This window comes from Ceratotherium simum, chromosome 22 (assembly GCF_057802395.1).
Source record: "Ceratotherium simum simum isolate JZ-2026a chromosome 22, ASM5780239v1, whole genome shotgun sequence".
NCBI lineage: Eukaryota > Metazoa > Chordata > Mammalia > Perissodactyla > Rhinocerotidae > Ceratotherium > Ceratotherium simum.
The window spans coordinates 35,895,656-35,917,831 of NC_141921.1; the positions used below are offsets into that span (position 1 = coordinate 35,895,656).

Sequence of the window (22,176 nt, forward strand, 5' to 3'; positions counted from 1 at the left end):
TTGGGATGAAAATACTGCTGGGTCTTTCAGAGAGGTGACTCATTCTCGTGGGGGACTCCCAGGTACTCTCCAGCGCTGCAAGCTCTAGGCCACCAGCCCATCAGGCTCAAGCAAAAGATGTACTGTGGGGTGAATGAGAGGTCGCGGTCCCAAGATCGGATTCCCAGTGAATCACGCCTTCAAGGCCCACCCACCACCAGCCCAGCTGCCCCAGCCTCCTTCAGCCTCTTCTGGGTGCCATGTCCCTCAGACCACAGGGCCTTTGCACAGGCTGTCCCTCTATTTAAACTCTCTCCACTTCCCTCTTCACCCAATTAACTTCTTGAGATCCCTGCTAAACCATTTCTTCCACAGAAAAGCCCTCACTGACCCCCTGCTCAGATCAGACACCTCTGTTAAATGCTCCCAGAACCCCACGGAACATTCTGTCAAGCTACTCGTCCCTATTTGTAAGTTTCCGTTCAGTATATAATTACTAATGTTTGTTCCCTACTGGACTGTCAGCTCCATGAAGGCAGGAATTATACCTGGCTTTGGTCTCCAGTGTACCCTGCACATAGTAGGTCCTCAATATCATTCATTGACTGAACAGGCAACGAATCCTTTCAGGAATAAGGTTGTCCCACTGTGGTGGGCGGGTCCGAGGGAAGCAACAGAAGGTGAGACTGCGCAGATGAAGAGCGCTCAGCACAGTGCCTGCGACACCGTGGAGTTTAATAAGTGGTCGTTGTTTTGCCATTTTTATTGTTAAGATGATGGTGATGATGATGATAACGACTTCTGAACCTCAGGGGACACGTTGACTCCTGGAAAGAAGACATTGCTGGGCTCTGTCTCTCTCCTCTCCTCCCCCCCAACCACCCTCCACCCTGGAAGTTAAGATCTGTCGGGGGCGGGGGGTACAGTGCTCCCCCTGAAATGCTGGGGGCCCTGGCCCAGCTGCTACACCCCAGCGGGGGTGAGTGCTGTGAGCTCCTGGGACAACGCGTGCCTCCCCTGTGGCCAGGGAATGAGGGACAAAAGGAGGGAACCAATGTTTACAGGTTGCTCCTATGGATATGGCATCCTGCGAAGGGCTTTACAGAGTTCATTTCCTTTTCATCTGGTCCCACACTCTGAAAGGAGGTCTAATTACCCTGATATTATGGATAACGGAGCTGGGTTCAAGAGGTGACAGGACCGGCCAAGGCCATACAGCCCCTAAGTGGTGGAGCCAACACTCAAGTCCTATCTTGCTGATACAGAAACCTGGCACTTTCGGCCACATCACGCCACTGGTGAGAAAACCATAAAGTCAACCACATTTCCTAAAGGCCTGACACCCTCCTCCAAGTCCAAGTCCTCCCAATGCCCCCACTTCAAAGCTCAGCTGGGGACACCTCTGCCTGGAAGCCTGCCTGGATTGCCCTGCCTGGCTCTGGCCGTACAGTCCTCAGTTTTCTGCCGCAGGTACACACTGACCGGGGCCCCATCCTGTCCAGGCCAGGGTTCAAAATGGCTCACCAAAGGAATTGTCTCAGAAACCTGGCCCTTCCTGGGGAATACCCTTTAGCTGCAGCAGGAAGGGCTGTGGGCCAAACCTCCCCAGGAATCAAAGCTAATTTTCGGTTATTCAGGAGGCAGTTCCTCAGTGACTCACTGTTTGGGCTCTTGTGACCCAGGTCAGGAGCCAGGGGATGCCAGGAGGTGTCCTCGTTAAAAATCAAAGGGAAACAGAACAAAGGGGAGCCCCCTGTCTGAGACCATGACTCATGGATGCTGGGTGACCCTGGCCAGGTCAACTCACCTCTCTGGCCCCTCTGCCCGCAAGCCTTCTTTAAGCGGGACGAGCAGGGCCCAGCATGGAAAGAGTTCCAGGAGGGGTTATTAGCAGGAAATGGGAGGGGCAGGAGGCCGGCCCCAGGCAAATGTATGTCAGTGTTTACCCCACTTTATTCTTGCATTAAAAACCATTAATCCCACAGCACTGTCAGCCCTCCCTTCCCCGCTCCAAGGTGACATCTTCCCGGGGACTGCCTGTCCCTGCTGGAGAGGGGTCAGGGACTTTGTGTCGGAGTCCTTCTCGTGTGCGGTGTGAGGCCCAGCCTCCTCCCGTGGGAAGCAGGCCGCCGCCAGGCCCCGAGTCAGCTCCTGGCTGTAGTGTGAAATTGTCCACCTCTGCATCCGTGGGCCCCTTCCTCCATAGAAAGAAAAAAAAGTGAAAAGCAAATCTTATGACCCCCATTGGTATGAAGATAAATATAATCCAGGCTGGATTACAGTCATTCAGATTTTAAAGAAATTAGAACATTTTGGGGGCCCCTAAGGGATCAGGGAGGCTAGGCACCACGCCTCCTGTCAGCACTGGTTAAGCCCTTTGAACTGTCCAGGCCCAAATTCTGGCTCACCATTTGCTTAGTCATGTGCCTCGGTTTGCCTCTCTATAAAATGGGGATGATCGTAGCCCCGCATCACGGGCCTGTTCGAGGGCTCCTGGAGGTCTTGCTTGAGACAGCTTGGCACAGTCCTGGTTCATAGTAAGTCCTCGGTGCAAAGAGCTGCTCCGTTGCATTTGAGCTTCCCATCCTCCCACGAAGGAGGAAAGAGTAGGATGCCTCCTCTGCCTATGATACAGACGGGAAAACTGGGGTTCCGAGCAAGGCAAGGACCTGCCCCGGCCACATAATGAGCAGTGGAACCAGGACTCCGAGGCTGCAGATCCTGCAGCTGCCAGGCCCTGGACGTCGATGGAAGTGGCTGGTCAAGTTATCCCGGTCACAGACCAGGAACAAGGAGGAAGTCACAGGCAGGACGGGGGCATCTTGCCCCGAGGACACTCAGGGGAGAGGGCAGCAGCCAGCGAATGAGGCCACTGCGAGTCCACGGCCAATGGGACTGAAATTGCTGACCATGACAGAGCCAGGCCCTCTCCTCCATCCCACTGACCTCCAGCCGAGCTCTGAAGCCTGGCCTCAGGACCTGACCATGGGGACAGCAGCCCTCCCTGGTGGACAAGCTGGGCCTGGGGACTACTGTCTCCCCCACCCAGCCCCTAAGATCCATCAAAAGCACGGATGTTTCCAGTCCATGCTGGAATGCGGGTTTTCCAGCTGACTCACACAGAGCCTATTTCTACAGCAGCCACACTACACCACTGCATGAGGATTTGGGAAGACAGAAGTCACGTGTGGGAGTGTTTTCACCGCTTGTGAAACAAGCAGGAGCCTGTCCAGCAAAGAACAATAAGGAAAAATCCCTAAGCACAGCTGGCTGAGCTCCCAGCCTTTGGCCTATACGATCCTATACATCTCAGCCTATACGGCCTTTAGGTTCGTAGACAGATGGCCCCCCAGGCCCCCGGTGCCCTGCGGCGTGGTCAAGATTTCCCTCTGCGTAACACAGAGGCTGGGGATGGGGCGAGGGGGCGGGCAGCAGAGGGCATGCTGAAGTAGCTAGTGGCACGGAAAGAGGACAGACCTGGACTTGTGAACTGAAGTTCCTCAGCCTCCCACGGGGAAGAGGAAAAGATACGAAGGATGACGAGCACCTGACACAGCCCTGGGCTCCCGCTCCGCCCGTGGGAGCTGGTATGATGATTTTTGGAACGGGGTAGGTGATGGGAAGGGCAGTGAGAAGAGCCACAGATCGGCCCTCCTCCTCAGACTGCCAGGAAGCAGAGCCCACGGGCCCCAGGCTGCCCCCTCCCCTGGGGACTCGGCCAAAGTGTCCAACCTGGAAGTATCATTGCATCACTGGGCATTCGGGGGTTAATGACGGGGAGTGGACAGGACCCGGGTATTTAACTAATTGGGGAGGTGTCTGAGATCAGAGGCACCCCTGCTCACTCCTTCTCCTGCAGCCCAGCTCCTCTGCCCCCTGCTCACCTCCCCTCCCCCCAGGATGAAGCCTCCCCCTCTTCTGACCTTCCTTGGCCTCCTGGGTAAGTGACCTTCATGACCTTCACCCTTCCCCTGCCCCAGCTGGGAACTCCAAGCTCCCTGGAGGCCCCTAGCCTGACCCTGGGGAGGCCGTGGGGGGTCATCCTGAGGCCAGTTCTGTCTGAGCCAGCACCCGCCAGCGAGAGGGGAGAGGGGGTGAAGAATGCAGCCTGGGGGGCCTGGGAAAGGGGCTGGTGGGGATCCCAGACAGCACACACAGGGCTCCCGCCACCTGCGCTCCATCCCTCACCCTGGCTCCCACATTGGGCTCTGACCTGCCCAGGTGGGCAGCCCCCCATCGCTGCACCAGCAGGACCTGGGGGAGTTTGGGGAAGTCCAGGTGGTTAGGAAGCTTATCCAGGGGCATCTGAGGAGACTTGGAGGGGACAGAGTGTTCCTGGGGGGATGGGGGCTGACACCTGGGGGCATAATCAGGACCTGTAGGCAGTCATTTGAGGAACAGTGGGGAGCAACCAGGAGGACGAGTTGGGGGCGTTCTAGGAGATGGTGGACCAGCGGGAGGGGGACTGGTACACTGATACAATGGGGGTGAGGACTAGGGGATGAACATGGGATGGAGGTCTGAGATATTATTACTGCTTAGCATTACTGTTGTTGGGAATGAGGTGCTGGGGGAGGTGAGGTTACCTGAACCATCGGAGAGACGTCTGGACTCAGACTGGAGGGGACCTCAGGGGAAGCTGGTGGCAGAGGGTGGGGCCCTGAGGATCTGACACCTCCGCCCTCCCTCCCGGCAGTGGCCCTGGCTGGCGGGAACCTGGTGCAGTTCGGGGTGATGATTGAGAGGGTGACGGGGAAGCCGGCGCTGCAGTACAACGACTATGGCTGCTACTGCGGCTTCGGCGGCTCCCGCTGGCCCGTGGACCAGACGGACTGGTGAGCAGGCAGCCCAGCGGGGGGACCTCCCTGGGGAATGGTGGAGCTGGGGGAGCATCTCGGGAGGAGGAGGAGCTGGGGACACCTAAAAGTGGACGCTGACCTCTCCCTTGAGCACCTTTGGGCCCTGGGCCCCCGGGCGCCCCCGGTCCAGCCCAGCCTGGCTCACAGTCCCCTCCAGGTTGACAGTGACCCTTACAGGTGCTGCCACGCCCATGACTGCTGCTATGGGCGTCTGGAGAGGCTGGGCTGTGAGCCCATACTGGAAAAGTATCTTTTCTCTGCCAACAAGAGTAACATCCTCTGTGGTAAGTGAACAGTCCTAAGCACCCCAGACACTGGGGAGGGGGAGAGCTTCAGACAGGAGTCCCCTCCTGATGGTGACCATTGGGCCTTGTCAGGGCCAGGCAGGGTAGGGTCTTCCATCATCACGGAATTGGGGAGAGGCCTGTCCATCCACCCAGATGCTCACCTGGCACCCAGTCTAGAAAGCCCCGGGACCCATCAGCTCCTGCCCTGGTCCCAGCCACTTCCCCCCACCCACAGGCCTCCTAGCTTCTGCCTCTGGGGAGAGGATCGAAGAGGGCAGAGCCGAGCCTGGCCCCGAGAAGCTGGACTCAGACCACCCTCCCCAGGCCTGGGCCACAGCTAAAGACAAGGTCCCCGGGACAGAGCCTCGAGCACACGCTCCCAGAGAGAGAGAACGGGAGCTTTGATTTGGGACAGCAGACCCCATTCCCAAAGGCTGACTCTTCCCCTTGGGGCTGTCAGGCTGGGCCCAATTGCTCAGCTTTGCCAGGTCCAATGCCCACTTGGACCAATTAGCTTTCCTCTGGTCCCCTGCCTGGGAAGCAGGCTGAACCAAGTGAGGGTGTGGAGGGCTTCCGGTAGCCCAGCTCCGTGGAGGGAGCCCAGGTCAGAGAACCAAGCCTTCTTCCTGCTGTAAAGCCAGGGCAGGGAGGACAGGCCCAGTGCGGGGCACAGTGGGAGGACCTTGGAGAGTCAAAGAAGGCTCAGCTCAGATCCCTAAGGTCTGTCCTGGGGGAGGGGTGGAGCCAGCAGCAGAACCACCAGGGGCAGATTTGGCTCAGAGTTTCTTGCTTCTGCAGCCATCCACCCAGCAAGGCAGCTTTGCCAGGTAGTGAGCTCCCCGTCACTGGGGGTTCATGCAAGGCGGGGACGGCCACCTGTCAGGGACGGCACTGAGAGGATGAATGAGGGGAGGTGTCAGGTGAACAGGGACACAGGCTCTGGGATCCGCTTTTTCCCCCGCTGCGTGACTTTGGGCAAGTGAAGTAACCCCTCAAAAGCCTCAGCTTCCTTGTCTATAAAGTGGAGATAATCACACTCACTTCCCCAGCTGAGTCCAGCTCCTGGCAAGAACCACCCAAAAGAGCTGCCGTAACTGTTAAGCCCCTTCCGACCCTGAGTTTTGCTGAAACAGCAGGCGTGGGTAGAACCCTGATGCGAAAGGGAGGCTGAACTTCCAGGGGGAAATGAGGAGCCCCAGGCATTTCTGAGCTGTGGGATGTATTCTTGGGGACAAGAAGGAGCCAGAGCCCCTCGGGAGACAGAGGCAGTGGAGAGAAGAGGAGGCTTTTGGGCCCCTGGTGCCTGATGCCACCTCTGATCCCCAGGCTGGGTGTGGGCGCACGCTTGGAGAAGGGGGTGAGGGGCTAGGGTAAATGCCAGAAAAATGGGCTCTGTCCACTCATGAGACAGATGTAGGGCCCGAGCAGCCCCAGCTGCAGTCCCAGTGGCCTCCGGTCTGGGCACAGGCTGCTCTGGGCCCGCACAGGCTGCCTGGGACTGGGCTGCTGTCATTTCCTAGCTTCCTCTGGGCTTGATGGCTGCAATCTACCATCAGCAATGCATCACATGGAGAAAGGAGCTGCCTAGAAATGCCCCTGGGCTAGACAGAGTTAGTGAACCAGACGGTCTCCTTGCAGGGAGAGGGCTAAGGGCAGTCAGAGTGGGCTTGGGGGAGGAAGCAAGGATGGCTGGGAGAAACTTCCAGCCTTCCGTGCACCCTGGGCCCCAGCAGGTCCCCCTCATGCCCTGCCCTTCTTCTCACCCATCCTGAAACATCCTCCGTGAGAAGGGGCTTCCAGCAGAATGGGGGTGAGAACATGGACCCCATGCGTGTGTGAGAGCAGGAGGCCTGAGCCACCTGGTCCCTGACTCGCCTTGTCCCATGCAGCTGGCAGAACCGCCTGCCAGCGACAGACCTGCGAGTGTGACAAGACAGCTGCCCTCTGCTTTCGCCAAAACCTGGACACCTACAACCACAAATACGCCCGTTACCCCAACAAGATGTGCACCGGACCCACCCCGCCCTGCTGAGGCCGTGCTCCACCTCCGCCCTGCAGCCTCCGAGGCCCCCACCTCCAGCTGCTGTAGCGCCGGGCCTGGGGAACATGGACATCAAAGACCCTCCCTCTGGAAAATTCCTTTCCTGCAAACCCGTCCCCCCTGAAAGCCCCCAGACTGTGGCCTGGACCATCGCTGGCCTCCCAGGCCACATCTTTCCCTTAGGAAGAGCCGAGCCCAGGAGCTCTGGGACCTTCAGCACCCAGAAGACACTATACCCCACCCCTGGGATCTCAGTTCCCTCTTTCGAATAAGTGAATAATGTTTTCCCATAATTCTAATACTCTCTGATTCTCAGATTCTATCATTGTAGGATTTAATTAGTCTCCAGTTTCATTCATTCATTCATTTTTTGAGCACCTACCATGTGCCAGCCACGTGCTAAGCACTGGGATTCAGCAGGAAAAATCTGACCTGGGTGGTCCCTGCATGCAGTTCCAACATCCTGTCCTTTTAATTTTCCATTATAGTAAGTTTTTGTGATTCTCTTTTTCTAATATTCTACAATCTTATCCAAGACAATAATGGCAATCTCCAGAAGGAATATTTCTGGCCATGTGACGTAATGTGCGAAGCATGAAAAATACCAGCCTAAAAATATTGTCCCCACTATGTCATCAGGCGTCAACTCCCTCCCATTAGCAAAGACTGGCTGACAGTGAAAAGAAGTTCTAGAATCATCTTATCCAAACCCCTCCTTTGACAGCTGCGGGCCAGAGAGGGCAAGTTCTACCCGAGGGGGTGTCCTCACTCCCAAGTCAGTGGGTCTTCACTTCTTTATGAGTCGGTATCAGCCTCTGACACTCTGAGCCTCTGATTGCCATCTCTGAAGAACCACAGTGGCCAGCGCAGGTCAGCTGTGAGGGTGCCCAGGACAGGTCAGGCTCCTGACAGGAGGGAGGAGGGGAGATTTCAACATCCAACATCGTGGGGCCAACTCTGGCACCATGAAGAGTTTAATGCACCTAAGGATCCCTAGCCTACCCCAGGAGCAATATACTTAGGCAGATTCTACTCCTAAATATAGATAGAGTGTATCCACTGTCTATAATAAGCTGATACAATCTTCCAGGATTGGGATGAGCCCATTCAACGAGATAAAGCACGTAAAAAGGCATTGCACGGGGTAAAGCTCGCAGCAGACACACAATAAATGTTTACTCCCTCTGTCCTTTTCATGGCATGTGTACAACAGTCAGGACTTTGAGGGCAGGAAAGAATGTGAAGAAATCAAAGGGATGATCGTCATAAACTGTACAAGGTGAAGTTCTGTGCTAGGAAAAAAAAAAAGGGAGGGGAGCAGGTGTGTGCACTTGCTGCTGTAACTGACTCAAATCCTTGGTAAGAATCACCAAAAGACCAGATCTTAAAGCAAAAATGGGTTGCATGGGGAAGAAAGCCAGCTGCCTCTGTTGGGAAAAGTGGTCCTGAGGCGCCCTCTGGTGTCCATTTTCTTCAGGCTACTAGCAAACCTAAATTTTCCCTTTATCAGGTGGGCAAAGTATGCTTCTGGGCTAGTGAGATCGGTCCCTTCGCATTTTAAATAATAAACATGCAGATAAATAGCCACATAAGTCCTTACAACCATCTTAGGATGATGGTGCCGCTGCATAAAAAAGAAACACAGGGAGAAAGAACTGACTTGGGAGAGACGGAGAGAGGTTGTGTTCCGGGTATGATGGATTTAAGGTACCAACGGACAAGGACCTGGTAATCTTACAGTCGTGTGACCGTCCAATGAAGCGAAACCCGGAACTTAAGAACCAGACCCCAGAGCAGCCTGCTGTGACCTCTCAGCCACAGACCAAGTCTTATCCTTTGTTTTCCCAGGGATCAATAAATGTTTGGTGAATGAATCAATGGGTCTGTCTAAATTCCATTTGTGTGTGTGTGTCTATAGTACACACTTGATTTCCAGCTGCAGACTTGTGGAAAGGACTGAAAAAAGGAGAGGAGAAGTCTGAACTTGAGGTCAGAGGGTCCAGGTAGAGACCTCTGCTCTGCCGGTCAGCAGTTAGCATCCGTTCTAGACCTCGCTGCTCGACGAGGCCTGTGGACAGCAGCAGCGGCATCGTCTGGGAGCTTGTTAGAAACACAGAATCTTGGTTGGCCCTGACCCCAGACCCACTGAGTCAGAATCTGTAGGTTAACGAGACCCACATGTGATTCGTAGGCACATTAAAATCTAAAAAGGGCTGATATACGGCCACAGCCTCAGTTTCTGCATTTGTAAAATGGAACAGGGACATTTCCCTGGCAGGTTGGTTGTGGCAAGGTTTCAGTAAGTTAGCACGTGTGAAAGTACGCAAAATAAGGCCCGGCACATAATAAGCATTTGTGTTCTGCAAATGAATGAATGAATGTAGTCATAATAACAATAATAGCTAGCATTTATGAAGCATTTGGCATTTACCAGGTACTGTTTTAAGTGCTTTCTGCTTATTAATTCATTGAATGAATGAACCAATGAATGAATGAATGAATGAGGCATAGGGTCTTGGAAGGGACTTTGCTGCCTGAATATTTCATAGCTTGCCTCTCCAATTTTGGTAACAGGATTGGATTGTTTTGGCTTTTGTTCCCACTTAGCCCCTAACAAAAGCTACTAACTGAATATGCGCTTAGAAATCACACTGGAATCCCCGAGCTAACTTAAGAGTCTGATTATGGTATCAGGGACATTCGTCTGTTTCTTTGGGGTTTTTTGCACTGTCGCTGCTGGAGAACTGGAGACTGTATTCAAGTTTATTCTTTCCTTCAATAAGCTTTTGTACAAACTCTGCTCCCGGCCCCTTCCTGAGTGCTGGAGACAGAGACAAATCAGATGCGGCCACTGGCAGACAGAAAATTATTCTACACTAGTAAGTGCTGTCACAGAGCTAAGACTGGGGTATCAGGACCAAAGTTTCTTCAGCCCTCCATCCTCCCTCCTGTCCACCAGTGCCAGCTGCATCTTCCCACAGCTCGATTTCCATCACGTCACTCCTCTGCCCCGAACCATCAGTGGCTCCCCACTGTCCACCAACACCTGGCATTCAAGTTGGGTGTCATCTGCTTTCCCAGCCTTGTTTATCCAGCCATGTTTATTTCTCTATGCTCCTCACCACTCCCAGAACATGCCCACGGCCTTCCTGCCTTCACACCTTTATGCAGTAGCTTCCTTCAACCTAGAAGCTTCCCTGTCCACTCATCACCATGTTAAAATCCACGTGCTTTAAGGTGCATCTCCAATGCCACGTTTTCCACGATGCTTTTCCAACTGGAGCAGGTTTCGCCCTCCTCTGAACTGCCCAGCAATGTATTCCTACCTTTCCTGGTGCTGCTTACCCCAGTTATGTTTTTGGAGTTCTTGTTTTGGGTTCCTACATGGTGGAGGCAGATTGCCCTGGCTTCAAATCCTGCCTCTGCTACCCATCTGTGATCTTGGGCCAGTTATTTATTCCCTCGTGAGTAAAATGGGGACAGAACATCAGCCTGGCGGGGTGGTTTTAAGGTTTAAATGAGAAAACATACTCAAAGCCCCCGGAGCGTTAGAGAACTCCACCTATGCTGGGTTACTTCATGTATTTCTGCCTTCCCTATTGTATCCATCACACAGTAGACGCTAAATAAAATCCGTTCAATAGATTCCATGGATTCATGATCATTGGAATTATTTAGGGAGGTGGCATCATACGTACGGTAAATGTTACTCATTTATTTGAATAGCCCTCGGCTCGCTCCTCTGAGTGCTCATTTATCTGAAGCGGGCACGTGTTTGAAAATCCTTAACCTTCAGTGCCCTGAGCTCACGTCTCACAGAGGCCATGAGGCAAAAGTGGCTGGAGAGACGGTGGGCAGCACTGTTCCTGGAGGGCTGCCGCCTGTGATGCGTGCCAAGGTCAAAATGCACACGGGGCCAACTCCCGACTATGAATTACAGTCAGGATGGACTACGTACACCCCATCTCTGGAGTTCATTGGGCAAGCACAGCATTTCTCTTCCGGTAGCAAAAGACACATGACAAATGCTTGAAGAAAGAAGTTCCCAGTCTTAATAAACTCTGCTCTAAACACGTGGGACACCCCACTCCAGGGTTTTGCTTATGCTGGTCCTTCAGTCCAAAATGCCTTTGCTCCCTATTTCCATATCCCGTTTCCCCTTTCATGTCTAGTCCAAAAGTCACTTTCTCCACTGAGCCCGCCTTGATTTCCCTTCTGAACTCACAGCGCTCTTATCAGTACCTCCCTTTATCGCATGTGTTCTCTTGGGTTGTATTACATGTTCATTTTCCCTCCTAGACTAGAAAAAAGTTTTTCGGGGTTTTTTTTTGGTGAGGAAGATTGGCCCTGAGCTAACATCCATTGCCAATCTTCCTCTTTTTTGCTGAGAAAGATTAGCCCTGAGCTAACACCTGTGCCAATCTTCCTCTATTTTGTATGAGGGATGCCACCACAGCATGGCTTGAGGAGCGGTGCGTAGGTCCTCGCCCAGGATCCAAACCCGTGAACCCTGGGTCACTGAAGCGCAGCACGCAAACTTAACCACTGCACCCCTGGGCCAGCCCCTGGACTAGAAAATTTTTGAGGACAGGGTCCACCTCTGTATTCAATGCCCAGAAATAAGGACCCACACACAGCACAGATTCAGTAAATGTTAGATGGATTCTTGGATGTTTGAATGGGTGAATAAATGGAATAAAAACTGAATATCTTGAGATATCTAAGTCCCTCTACCATAGGTAGGTTTAGACAAGTTTCTCCAAGGTGGAAAATTTTTCCTTCTGCCAAGCCCAGAGTCTACGAAGTGGCTGGATTGGTCTTGATCCTTTATAACCAAAAATGTTCTAAATCCCTGCATCACTGTGCTCTGAGTGTCCACTTTGTCCAGCAGTCTACAAAACCACGATGGAGCAGAGCATTTTATGACAAATTCTGGTTGTCTCAAGGCACACGTACACTTCTGCACAGTGGGGGCAAGGACTTCGTTGCGGTGTCTGGCGAACACTTTAAACCCGGGTTTTCAACCCAGCTTTCTCCTAGGCAAGCACAGGCAGTGAGTCACCAAGAAGGGCCACTGGGACAGCCACGTTCCCCCTTACAGTATTTCAATCTTTAGCTCATAAATTGTCACTGCCCCCGAGTAAGCAATGCTATAACCTAGAGGAAAATATCAATAATAAACCATGTGTTCTCTAATTATTCCCTACCCGGCCTGAGAACATTTCTGTCCTACAGACTCATCCAACTTCACAGACAGAAGGACGTCACAGACCCAGGCAGGAAGCCCCCTGAATACAACTCAACCTACCAGGGGGCCCCCTGGCCCCAGCTAACTCACCGCAGGGATGGAACTAAGGAGACACAAGTTTCCCGCTGCGGGGGAGGGGCACTAAACCGGGACATCACTTTGGTCCTCGCAGGATCTCTCAGATTCAGTCGGGTTAACAGGGTCCAGAATCTGGGCCTCACGGGCTCAGGAACTGGACAGCATTTGTGCACCCAGAGGTCTCTCAGTGGACTGAGCAGAAAATCACACAAGGAGGATTCTTTCCTGTCATCCAGGGTGTACCAGATACCCTTTGCTATCAAAGTATTGCAGAGCCAATTCAAAGCTGCCTGACAATACCAGTCCAGTTAGAACCAGACACGGGGAGTCTCTAGGCCAAACGCACGAGGACACGGTGCAGCCTGCTGAGACGGCACCAGTCTTGACCTGGAGATGGACCAGAGCCCTGGGGTGGGCTGGGCCCCTATGGCATGCACTGAGGGATTCCTCCCCCTCTGGTTTTCAGAGGCCACCATTCCCCCTTCCCCTTCCAAGGACCTCTTCTAGGTGAGTCCATGCTCTAGTCACTTCTGTCCCATGTGTCTGGGGAGTGTGCCTCCTCCTAGGATGGGGTCAAACGGACCCTGAGTTCTAGAGAAACCCCCAGGGGGCAGCCAACAGACAGCTGCTCCATATTCAGACAACTTCGAATTATCAGAGACACTCTCAGACATTAAGCAAAATCTTAAGCGTTCAGTCCTTAAGGATGGCTCTGCCAGGGTGTGTGGTGGTTGCACTTGCCCGTGCTAAAGCCACAATCAGCTGTTTTAAGCTCAGTGAGACCCTAAATGACTATACACTGGAACAACACTCACACATCTTCCACGCAAAGTCTCTAAGAAGGACATTTCCCAGCATGCTCTCTCAGACTCATGCAAACAGTGGTCAGACAGTGACAAAAACAACTTGAAACTTTGTCTTTAAACTAGAATTTATTCTTATACAAAACTCCATTTCATAGATAAAGTGGCACATCTTTGCAGCTTCTATTGCACCAAGTATTGAAGATTAAAAACACAAAAAAAGAAACATTTGGTTTTGAAAACACTGCAAATAGCCAAGTACAGTACTTTGGTAAATAAAAAATAAAATGGTTCAGATTAACACACTCTGTGGAAAGAAACAACCTAGAGGAAACAACCTACGGACATCAGACAGACATCAGTCATATTTCTCCCCATCGAGCTCCAGAGATAAGGCAAGACTCGCTAAGTCTTTGGGTCATGACCCCACGGAGGTCTGAAATATCTCCAGACTGAAGCTAGAACGAGTATAGTGCAATTAGAAAAAAGAGAAGGTTCCTGAGCCTGTGAAGGCCCCTGTGTTCTCCACAGCCACATCTGCCTCCTTCAAAAAGGGGGCTGACACCCACCAGTACTTCTACAACAGCAAGAGGTTTGAAGTCCGACTCCTGGCTCTTTTCTTGTCACTGAGCTCAGCGCTGGCAGAGAACGCTGGAAGGGTAGCCGGGGAGGCCGAGGGCCCTTCCTACCATGGAAAATGAACGGTGAGGGTGGGAAGTCATGAGGAGCCCCACACCAGCATTCCTCAAGTTTTGGTCAAAGGACCTGCCAGCGGATCAAATCACAGGCTAAGGCCTCTGAGCTCAAATGATTGTCATGGACGGCTAGCAATAGTGACCTGCTGGAGGTTGACATGCAAAGGATTAGGGGTGGACCACAGAAGTTTCATCCAGTGATCATTATGTTCCATGACCACCAGCACAGTGAGCGGAGGAAGCTCTGTATCACTGGTATGTGCTGCTTCAAATAAAGACACATGCAGAAGTTCCTGCTTTTACAGAAATATATTCTCTACTGGTACCAGCCCCTCTCGAGTAACTCAGCAAGGATGCTAAACATTTTAATGGAGCTACAAAGTCGTCCTAACTAGAGAGACTCTGCAAAGTAACCCCTTGGAAGAAATGGTTAAGAGCCTGAGGTTTCTACAGGAACTTGACCTTGGGACAGAACAAGGCCAGGCAGCGCACGAGGCCCAGCTCTTCCTCGGGGGCCAGGCTCTGTGGCGCACGTTTCAAGTTCCACATCATATGAGCGCTTTGTGAGTGGGGCTCAATATCTCCACTTCAAGCCAATTATCTACTTCCCCCTCTAATCTGGGATAGCAGAAGATTTGCCATAATTTAAATATGCCATCTAGATCTTCAACGACATCAGTGGAAAAATACAATTTGCTTTAGTCAGGAAAACACACCTTGTAAACAGTGCCATTATTAAAGCCCCTCAGAACAACTGTCAGAAGGCCCCAGAGTTTTAGCAACACCTGTTCTGAAAGCTGAGATGAAGGACACTGTGCATAATGAGAACGGCAAAACAGGAAAACTGCATCAGACTCTAACGGTTTGCTACAGAGAGACAAGAGCCTTGAGGTAAAAAGGTGAAGAGCTATGCATCTACCCAACATAAGAGTCAGAGAGGGCCACAGACGTGACACACTGATACCACGATGCTCCATTCCCAGCCTGCCCACAAAAGACCCTTCTGGGCAGAGGGACTCCGTCAGCTCTGACTAGGAATCTAGGTTTCTTCTAACCGACTGCATATGGGAGTTGAACGTTTCACAGAGATAAACTGACAGCATTCTGTGTTGACCCAGTAAAACCCAGGCAGAGTCTAGAGAGCACCTCAGAATGAGAGAGACTGCACACTGACGACAGGGACTCATGACGAGTACAGTTCAACGCCATGTCCCTCTGCTACCTACCTACTCAACATGTGCACAGCTCTCTCCACCTACACGGCCCTCCTCCCACCCCCTCAACCGCGTCATTTCACATTGTAAAAGCTCCCCAGGGAAGCAGGGCAGAGTGATATCAATTTCCAACACAAACGTTCCCTCGGAGTCCAGCTCTAGCTGCCCCACGAGGGAGACCCCACTTCATAAGCCCTCGGAATCAAAATGAGTTTGGAAGTGTTCTTAGAGCTTATAAAAGAAACTACAGACAACCTCAACTAAATGGAAGATTCTTCTTTCTGCCACAATTCCTCAACCAGACTTTGCTCCTGAAAGTCCATGTTTGTGTTATTGAAAAATTAAATATACATATACATTCTATTCTCTAAAATCTCCTGGCGGCAACTATATTACTTAGAAGTTGTGGTTCTATGTTGCTTTAATACATCTACCTCTCTAGGACAAAGCTGTTGCCACTAAAATTTTATTTCTTATTTTGACCCTTAAAAAATCTTTTTTTAAAATCCATAAAACCTTTATATACAGTTTATAAGACTAGTAAGCAGCTATGGACCCACTGCCCCATCCCCGTTCTCCTGGCCTCACTAAAAGATATGGAGACAATCCCATGTAACATAAACCTCTAAAGGCCAAGATGTAACTCAGAGGTGAAGAGAGATTCACCTCCTAATAGGGAGTGTGCAGGAGTAACTGTACTAGGTAAAAGTTACCGACAATAGCCATCCCAGAACTAAACACACTGGGCCTCCATTTGGCTGCCAATACAGTAATTTTCAAGTGCCTAGTAAGGCAACTGAGTATATGGATGCCATCTACCTCATACTTCGCTGAGACTGAGGCAGTGAAGTCTAAATTCAACTGTTAGCTAGAAGATATCACTAAAGTTGGATACGTACACCCCATTTCTAATAATTAATATACTGAACAGAGAACTGGAAAACTATGAAACGGAAATAAAAGAAAATTACTGAAGCCATTTGATTAGTTTTTAAAACCACTGTTATTTTACCCCAGAAATGCTGAAGTCCGTTATCAGAATCAGGTAATTTATAAATAAATGTGCCCAATATTCTTTAATAACTCTAGCAGCTTTTAAAACTTCAAAAACCTAACAGGGCCCAAGGCCACCTTCACTCACCAAGTAAACAAAGCAATTCTACTACTTCTGACAATGGGGCTCCCTTGAGCTATTTCTGACTCCTAATTCTCCTGAATTTCTAGTACACGATCTTTCTGAGAGGATCTGGTCTCCTGTACTCTCGCAGTAGAAAACAGACAAGAAAGAGTGTTCATTCAGAAGCTCAGCCACGGAATCTGCCCAGAGTTGAAAGCAAAGAGAACAGCAGATCCTAACGCACTGGCCCTCGGTCCCTCGGAGACAGTAAGGCAACGGAGACCTTCCCATGTTTGGACTGAGTGCTAGAGCCTCCAACTCAGGACCCTGTGATGTGCAGAGGACAACTGCGATGCAGTTTCCAAGTCTGCTAAATATTACAATGTACTGCACCAGGAAGAAGCCCAAACCTCAATGCCCTGGGAGCCACTCCAAGAGACTACTGACGCTCCAACCACAAACAGTCACCCAAGTCAAACAGACAAAAAATTAAAACACATTATTAAAACCGAAGAAAGCAAAGTGCCTGCTAATAAAGACAATTCAATGAATCCAGGGCCAGCCCAGACGACGATACATCTATACATGTCAAAACTTTTTTATAGTTTTCCTTTCACCTTAGAACTTTTATACTTTTGAAATTTGAGGGGTGGGAGAGATAATAATTTACCTTTTGATTCAGCATATTTTAATCGTCCAAATATCAGGTCCCCAAAAGGCAAAGACTGTACAAGACTGGCTACTTCACACATTATAGTTCACACTCCCTAACTCAGATTTAGGAATGACATCTCTCCACTGCCCAGATCTGTCCATTGCAGAACTGCGGAGTCACTCAAAGGCCTTAGCCGAAGTATGTTCTCTGCCCTGTTGGTCTAACCTAAGTCACTGACAACTTCTAGTAGGTGGTGGAGAGTTTTTCAAACACCAAAATCCCAAATAGTGGCTTAAATAAAAAGAAATAAATGCAGCATTTTATGGAATTTCATCTTCACAATACTAAGAAAATTCAACAACAGATCAAGTTACCTTTTATTTCTCTGAAGGCCTCTTTCTAAGTCTAGAATAGTAGGGAAGAAAATAGTTACTTAAACTATGAACATGAAAAACCTTAGATATTCTTCCAGACATTCTTCCCCTACAAAATCAAATAACTCTTTAGACTCTTCCTAGGCAAAAACTCACAAATCCCTCAATTTCTCCCTTTACAACTAGGGATTCTGCTCTCCATACTATCAGAATCCCTGAACGGCATAAGCAATAACACAGCTTCTTCTCATTGTCAAAAAACTACTACCAAAAACTCAATAACACTATCAATTTTCAGCAAAGTCCAGGCCTAATTAACAGTCAGGTGCATTTATCATATGGCTTGAGTACAAACGAACCAACAGCACCTATATCCCATCTGAAATAACATCAGCATCAGTAAGGAGAGAAATATAGCTGTTTAATTTCCACCCTGACTACAGGCCACAGCCCTCATATGATATCACTTCGGGAAAACACTTCCTGAATTATTTTCTGATTAACTTGGATTAGAAGAAAACTAAATCTAAACATGTTCCTGAGTTGGAGATCATTTATAAACCATCCTGTGTATCAATATCTATATGAAAATGAAAGAGAAACAAAGGAAACTTGTCATTCTGAATTTCTAGCAACTAATCTAAACTACTTCATGAACAATTACAGTAAAACTCAACCCAAGTGTTAAGCATTTGGGTCACTGAACTCCAATTTTCTGGGCAAATAAAACCACGCTCAAAAGATTTTTCCCTACCTAACTAGCCACCCCTAAAACTCGATATTTTAAATGACAGAACGTGAATGGCTTCACTGCACTTTCATAAAATAAAACACATCACTAACAAAACTCTGAACAAAAAAGAGGCAGCTTGAAGGAAATTAACTCAGTGTGAGCTTATGTGTGGACTTTGTAGGTTGTGTTTCGTTCTATAAAGGACGGCCTCACTGGAAAGCCTGGTGCACAGCACTCCATTTTCCATTCACTTCTTACACCTCCCAGAGGGCCAGAGAGTCAGATGTTGAGAGCAGCAAAGGTCTTCACCAAGGTGACCTGCGTGTTCGCATCTGCTTCACTTCTGTTGTTGTCCCTGTGGCTACCCCTGCTCTCTAGGGCTTTGTGACGGTGCCTCTCCTCCTGTCGTTTCTTCTTCTCCAGTCGCTGCTGCTCTCTCCTCTGTTTGTTTGTAACCTGAAAGAGAAGACTGCTGGGTGAGTCGCCAGCACGGCTGACTCAGGCTGCCACCTGCAGAAGAAAGATTCAGGGCTGACAGATGCAAAGGGCACAGACACCTTTCAACAATCACAGAGAAAACTGACCTAACTGACCAAAAATTATGTATTTTCCATTACTGTTCAAATTTACTTTTAAAATTTATATCCCCTTGCTGAGCTAGCAAACAAAATCAATTTCATTCTCCTCATAAACCAATTCAAAAGGACCTAAAGAAACATTAACCCTAGTCCAGCAAGAGATAACACTCAAACAGGCCAGGTGAGGCCTTTCTCTACATAATTTAACAGCCCAGGGAATCCTAAGTCCTCAGAAGCTTAGTGCATCTTTGCCTCTGGCTGTGGCTTTTTACATTATGTTGCATTTTGAGCTCAAAACTTCTTGATGAGAGACTTTAAAATGACATCCAAAGTCAGTAAAATGAATGGCGCCATATACTACCCATGAGAGTGGGGAGCAGAGAGGGTGATGTACAACGTTTTTGGGAAGCACTTGACAGTTTACCAAAAAGCCTTAAAAAGATTCAAATATCCATGCCCTTTAACCTGTCAATTCCTCTTCTGGGACTCCAGCCAAGAAAATAATCCAAAATACAAAGATTTATACACAAAGTTGTTCACTGTGGATGATGGCATTTAGAAGAAGTGGGATTTTAGAACGTGGATTAACACAGGAAGCACCCAGACGTGCAGGAACGTTAGGTGGGAAAAGGAGACTACCGCGTGCACACAGAACACGAGGTCAGGGTATACTTCCTTCCAGTCATCATGCCTACGCCAAACAGGACGGGCGAGGGCCACATTCTGCTTCTGGATATACCCTCACACACTCCCCGTATCTTCTACAATAACTACTTTTATAGATCAAAAGAGAATTACACGCTAAAATGAGCTCCAAGTTCCCAACACTGCCTCCACATTACAAGAGCCCACCACGTGCCGTTCCACCCCATCTTTCATACCTTTGGGAGCTGGTTTTTATTTGCTTTGTTTTCTTCGCCAGGGCTGGCCCGTGCCTTATTGTTTTCGGTCCTGCCTTCATTTAAGCCCTGATTTCCAAAGACTCTGGTGCCACTGCCACCCTCCTCCCATAAAGGGTCACACTGCTTCAGCACTCGGCCACTAGACTCAAGGTTCTCCTCTGCATCTTCCAAAGAAAGATATTTTGTTAAAACTGCGAACCTAAGACAGTTACACAATGCGACTATTGTTAAAGGACTCCAAAAGTACCTGGTCCCAGACCACTGTCATTTGGAAAGGTTTCCTTGAGGCAAAATCCTAATATCAAGTCAATACCAGCGGGGAAGACAGGAAAACATAACTGGTAAAATCAGGAAGATAAATTGAAAGAAAGCTGTTGACCAGCCTCATCATCAGCGTCCCACCAGCAGAGTGTTTTATTAAATTAAACCACTTTTTAACATGAATTTTTAGGGGAGAATCTTTCATTTGCACCCAAAAACCAGAAAAGAAACAGGCTCTGAAGCTGTGCTGTCCAACACAGCAGCCACCAGCCACATGTGGCTATTTAAATTAAAATTAATCACGGTGAAATAAAATTTAAAATTTAGTTCCTCTATCTCAGCCACATTTCAAGTACACACTGGACCGCAGAGATAATGGACAGTGCTATTTTAAAGTCACAAAGACCAAGTTACTTACAGTTTTCTAATAAGGCTCAGCAAATATATAAAAAGGATAATAAAATACCCAATCACATAGAAAACTATCATGCCAGGAACAGCATCTGGCACATAATATCTGGCAATAAGTACTGAAATCATTTTAAATAAATGACTTGAGAAAATAGTAAGATGTCACATCTTTTTTCCTTCCTCCAAGCCATAAAATTAAACTCAGTTCAAGTAAAAAAAAAAAAGTCTGAATGATCACAGGTTAATAGGTGCTAGTAATTTAAATATTTCCAACAGAAAAATAAGCTATTTTTCTCTCCGTTCTATTTTGGTTATCATTTTGGTTTTATAAAGGAATCTTAATTCTAAAAGGATAAAGTCTTCCCTGACACTCTCCACCCCTCCAAAACTGGGTTAGGTGGCCTTTTCATGTGCTCCCCTAGCACCCTGCCCCCCACGCCATTATGTATTATTATATCTGTTTACTTATCTGTCTCCACTCCCCAAGACGATACTCTCATTCTGCTGAATGAATAAATAAATGACAGTATAATTACTACCTGTGACTTGATTAAAAATAAATATTTGGAAAACTGCCAATATAATCACTTTGAAAGCTTATCAATATCAATCACAGACTTACTATTTCTTTTCCCCTGGTTCATCTGAAGCATGGCAATTATTGCAGATTCAATATTATAATTTTCTGCTTCCAGGTTCTGGACTATCAAATTAAAATCCTATCGAAGAAACAAAGGAACACTTCAACACTGTGGATATATTTTTCTACCTATCTCTACTTCAACAATTTGATAAATAAAAAGATGTAATAGTGAGAATTGAGGCAAGGTTTAAACACCTTTTCCATTTAGAAAATGTCTTAATTTTCAGTCATGTTGGTTACTGGAAATAACCATTTAATATAAATACTTTATAAAACTGCATTGATCAGAAAAAAATAAATCCACATACTTCTTTAGGATTTTGAGCAGTACTGGGTAAAGTATAGCAAACAAGAGAGAAATGAATAAACAGCTCTCGTTAAATCATATCACATAACCTAACCAAACTACAAACATCATGGACCTTTTTTGGTCCATCAGGTGTTGGCATGCCAGAGTGGCGCTACAAAACTAGCAGGTAAACTAGGCACAGCAACGCTTGTTTATAAATCATTATTACCGCATGACAGAAATACTAACTGAGCATCCAGTCGCATTGCAAACCTTCTGGACAGCATCTTCTACTTCATCTCGCAGGTCGTCTTCAAAGTCCACTCCTGTTGTCTTGATCTTTTCTCTTTTATTTGATTCATCTTGATGAAGCATCTGAAACTAACGGAAATATAAAGAGTAATAATCATGGAACTCTAGCAAACTATGTTCAGAATCTTCAACATAGGAAGACATCCTAATTTCAAAAACATTCAAATATATGGGGAAAAGACTCTAGGAACAATCTTAAGGGAATAGAAATGACTAGGCTAAATTTCATCCAGACATTGAGATTCCAGGCCACAAAAGAAGTATTAAAAAGAAAGGCCCAAGAAATGGGATAAACTGTTCAGCAAGAATGGCATTAGAACTCCTACAGTTTCTAGATACCAACATTTTGGGCCAGCCCCATGGCTTAGCGGTTAAGTGTGCACGCTCCGCTGCTGGCGGCCCGGGTTCGGATCACGGGCTCGCACCGAAGCACCGCTTCTCCCGCTATGCTGAGGCCGCGTCCCACATACAGCAACTAGAAGGATGTGCAGCTATGACATACAGCTATCTACTGGGGCTTTGGAGGAAAAATAAATAAATAAATAAAATTTAAAAAAAAAAAAAAAAGATACCAACATTTTGGCAATGACTGTTGATTCGACAGCACACATCCATCTCAGCTGACTTCCAGAGCTGTGAGCTGAATGACAGAAGAGATGCTCTATACAAGCACCCGAGGAGCTTTTGCAGCAGGACA

The 22,176-nt window shown here is 48.6% G+C and overlaps 2 protein-coding genes across 2 annotated transcripts in view; one reads left to right on the top strand and one right to left on the bottom strand.

Moving 5' to 3' along the window:
- Nucleotides 1–3,879: 3,879 nt before the first annotated feature.
- Nucleotides 3,880–7,287, top strand: PLA2G2E (phospholipase A2 group IIE). Its single transcript, XM_004425661.3, has 4 exons — nucleotides 3,880–3,919; nucleotides 4,676–4,814; nucleotides 5,016–5,122; nucleotides 7,015–7,287. Exons 1-4 carry the CDS (start codon nucleotides 3,880–3,882, stop codon nucleotides 7,155–7,157), a joined length of 429 nt encoding a protein of 142 aa, XP_004425718.1. The 3' UTR covers nucleotides 7,158–7,287.
- A 6,118-nt stretch (nucleotides 7,288–13,405) lies between these two features.
- Nucleotides 13,406–22,176, bottom strand: part of OTUD3 (OTU deubiquitinase 3) — a 29,273-nt gene continuing 20,502 nt past the window's right edge. Inside the window, exons 5-8 of the mRNA XM_004425660.3 lie at nucleotides 21,417–21,548; nucleotides 20,858–20,954; nucleotides 19,543–19,727; nucleotides 13,406–18,539 (exon numbers count right to left, since the gene is read on the bottom strand). Coding sequence (XP_004425717.1) covers nucleotides 18,363–18,539; nucleotides 19,543–19,727; nucleotides 20,858–20,954; nucleotides 21,417–21,548 — 591 coding nt within the window. The 3' untranslated portion in view covers nucleotides 13,406–18,362. The remainder of the gene's footprint in view (nucleotides 18,540–19,542; nucleotides 19,728–20,857; nucleotides 20,955–21,416; nucleotides 21,549–22,176) is intronic.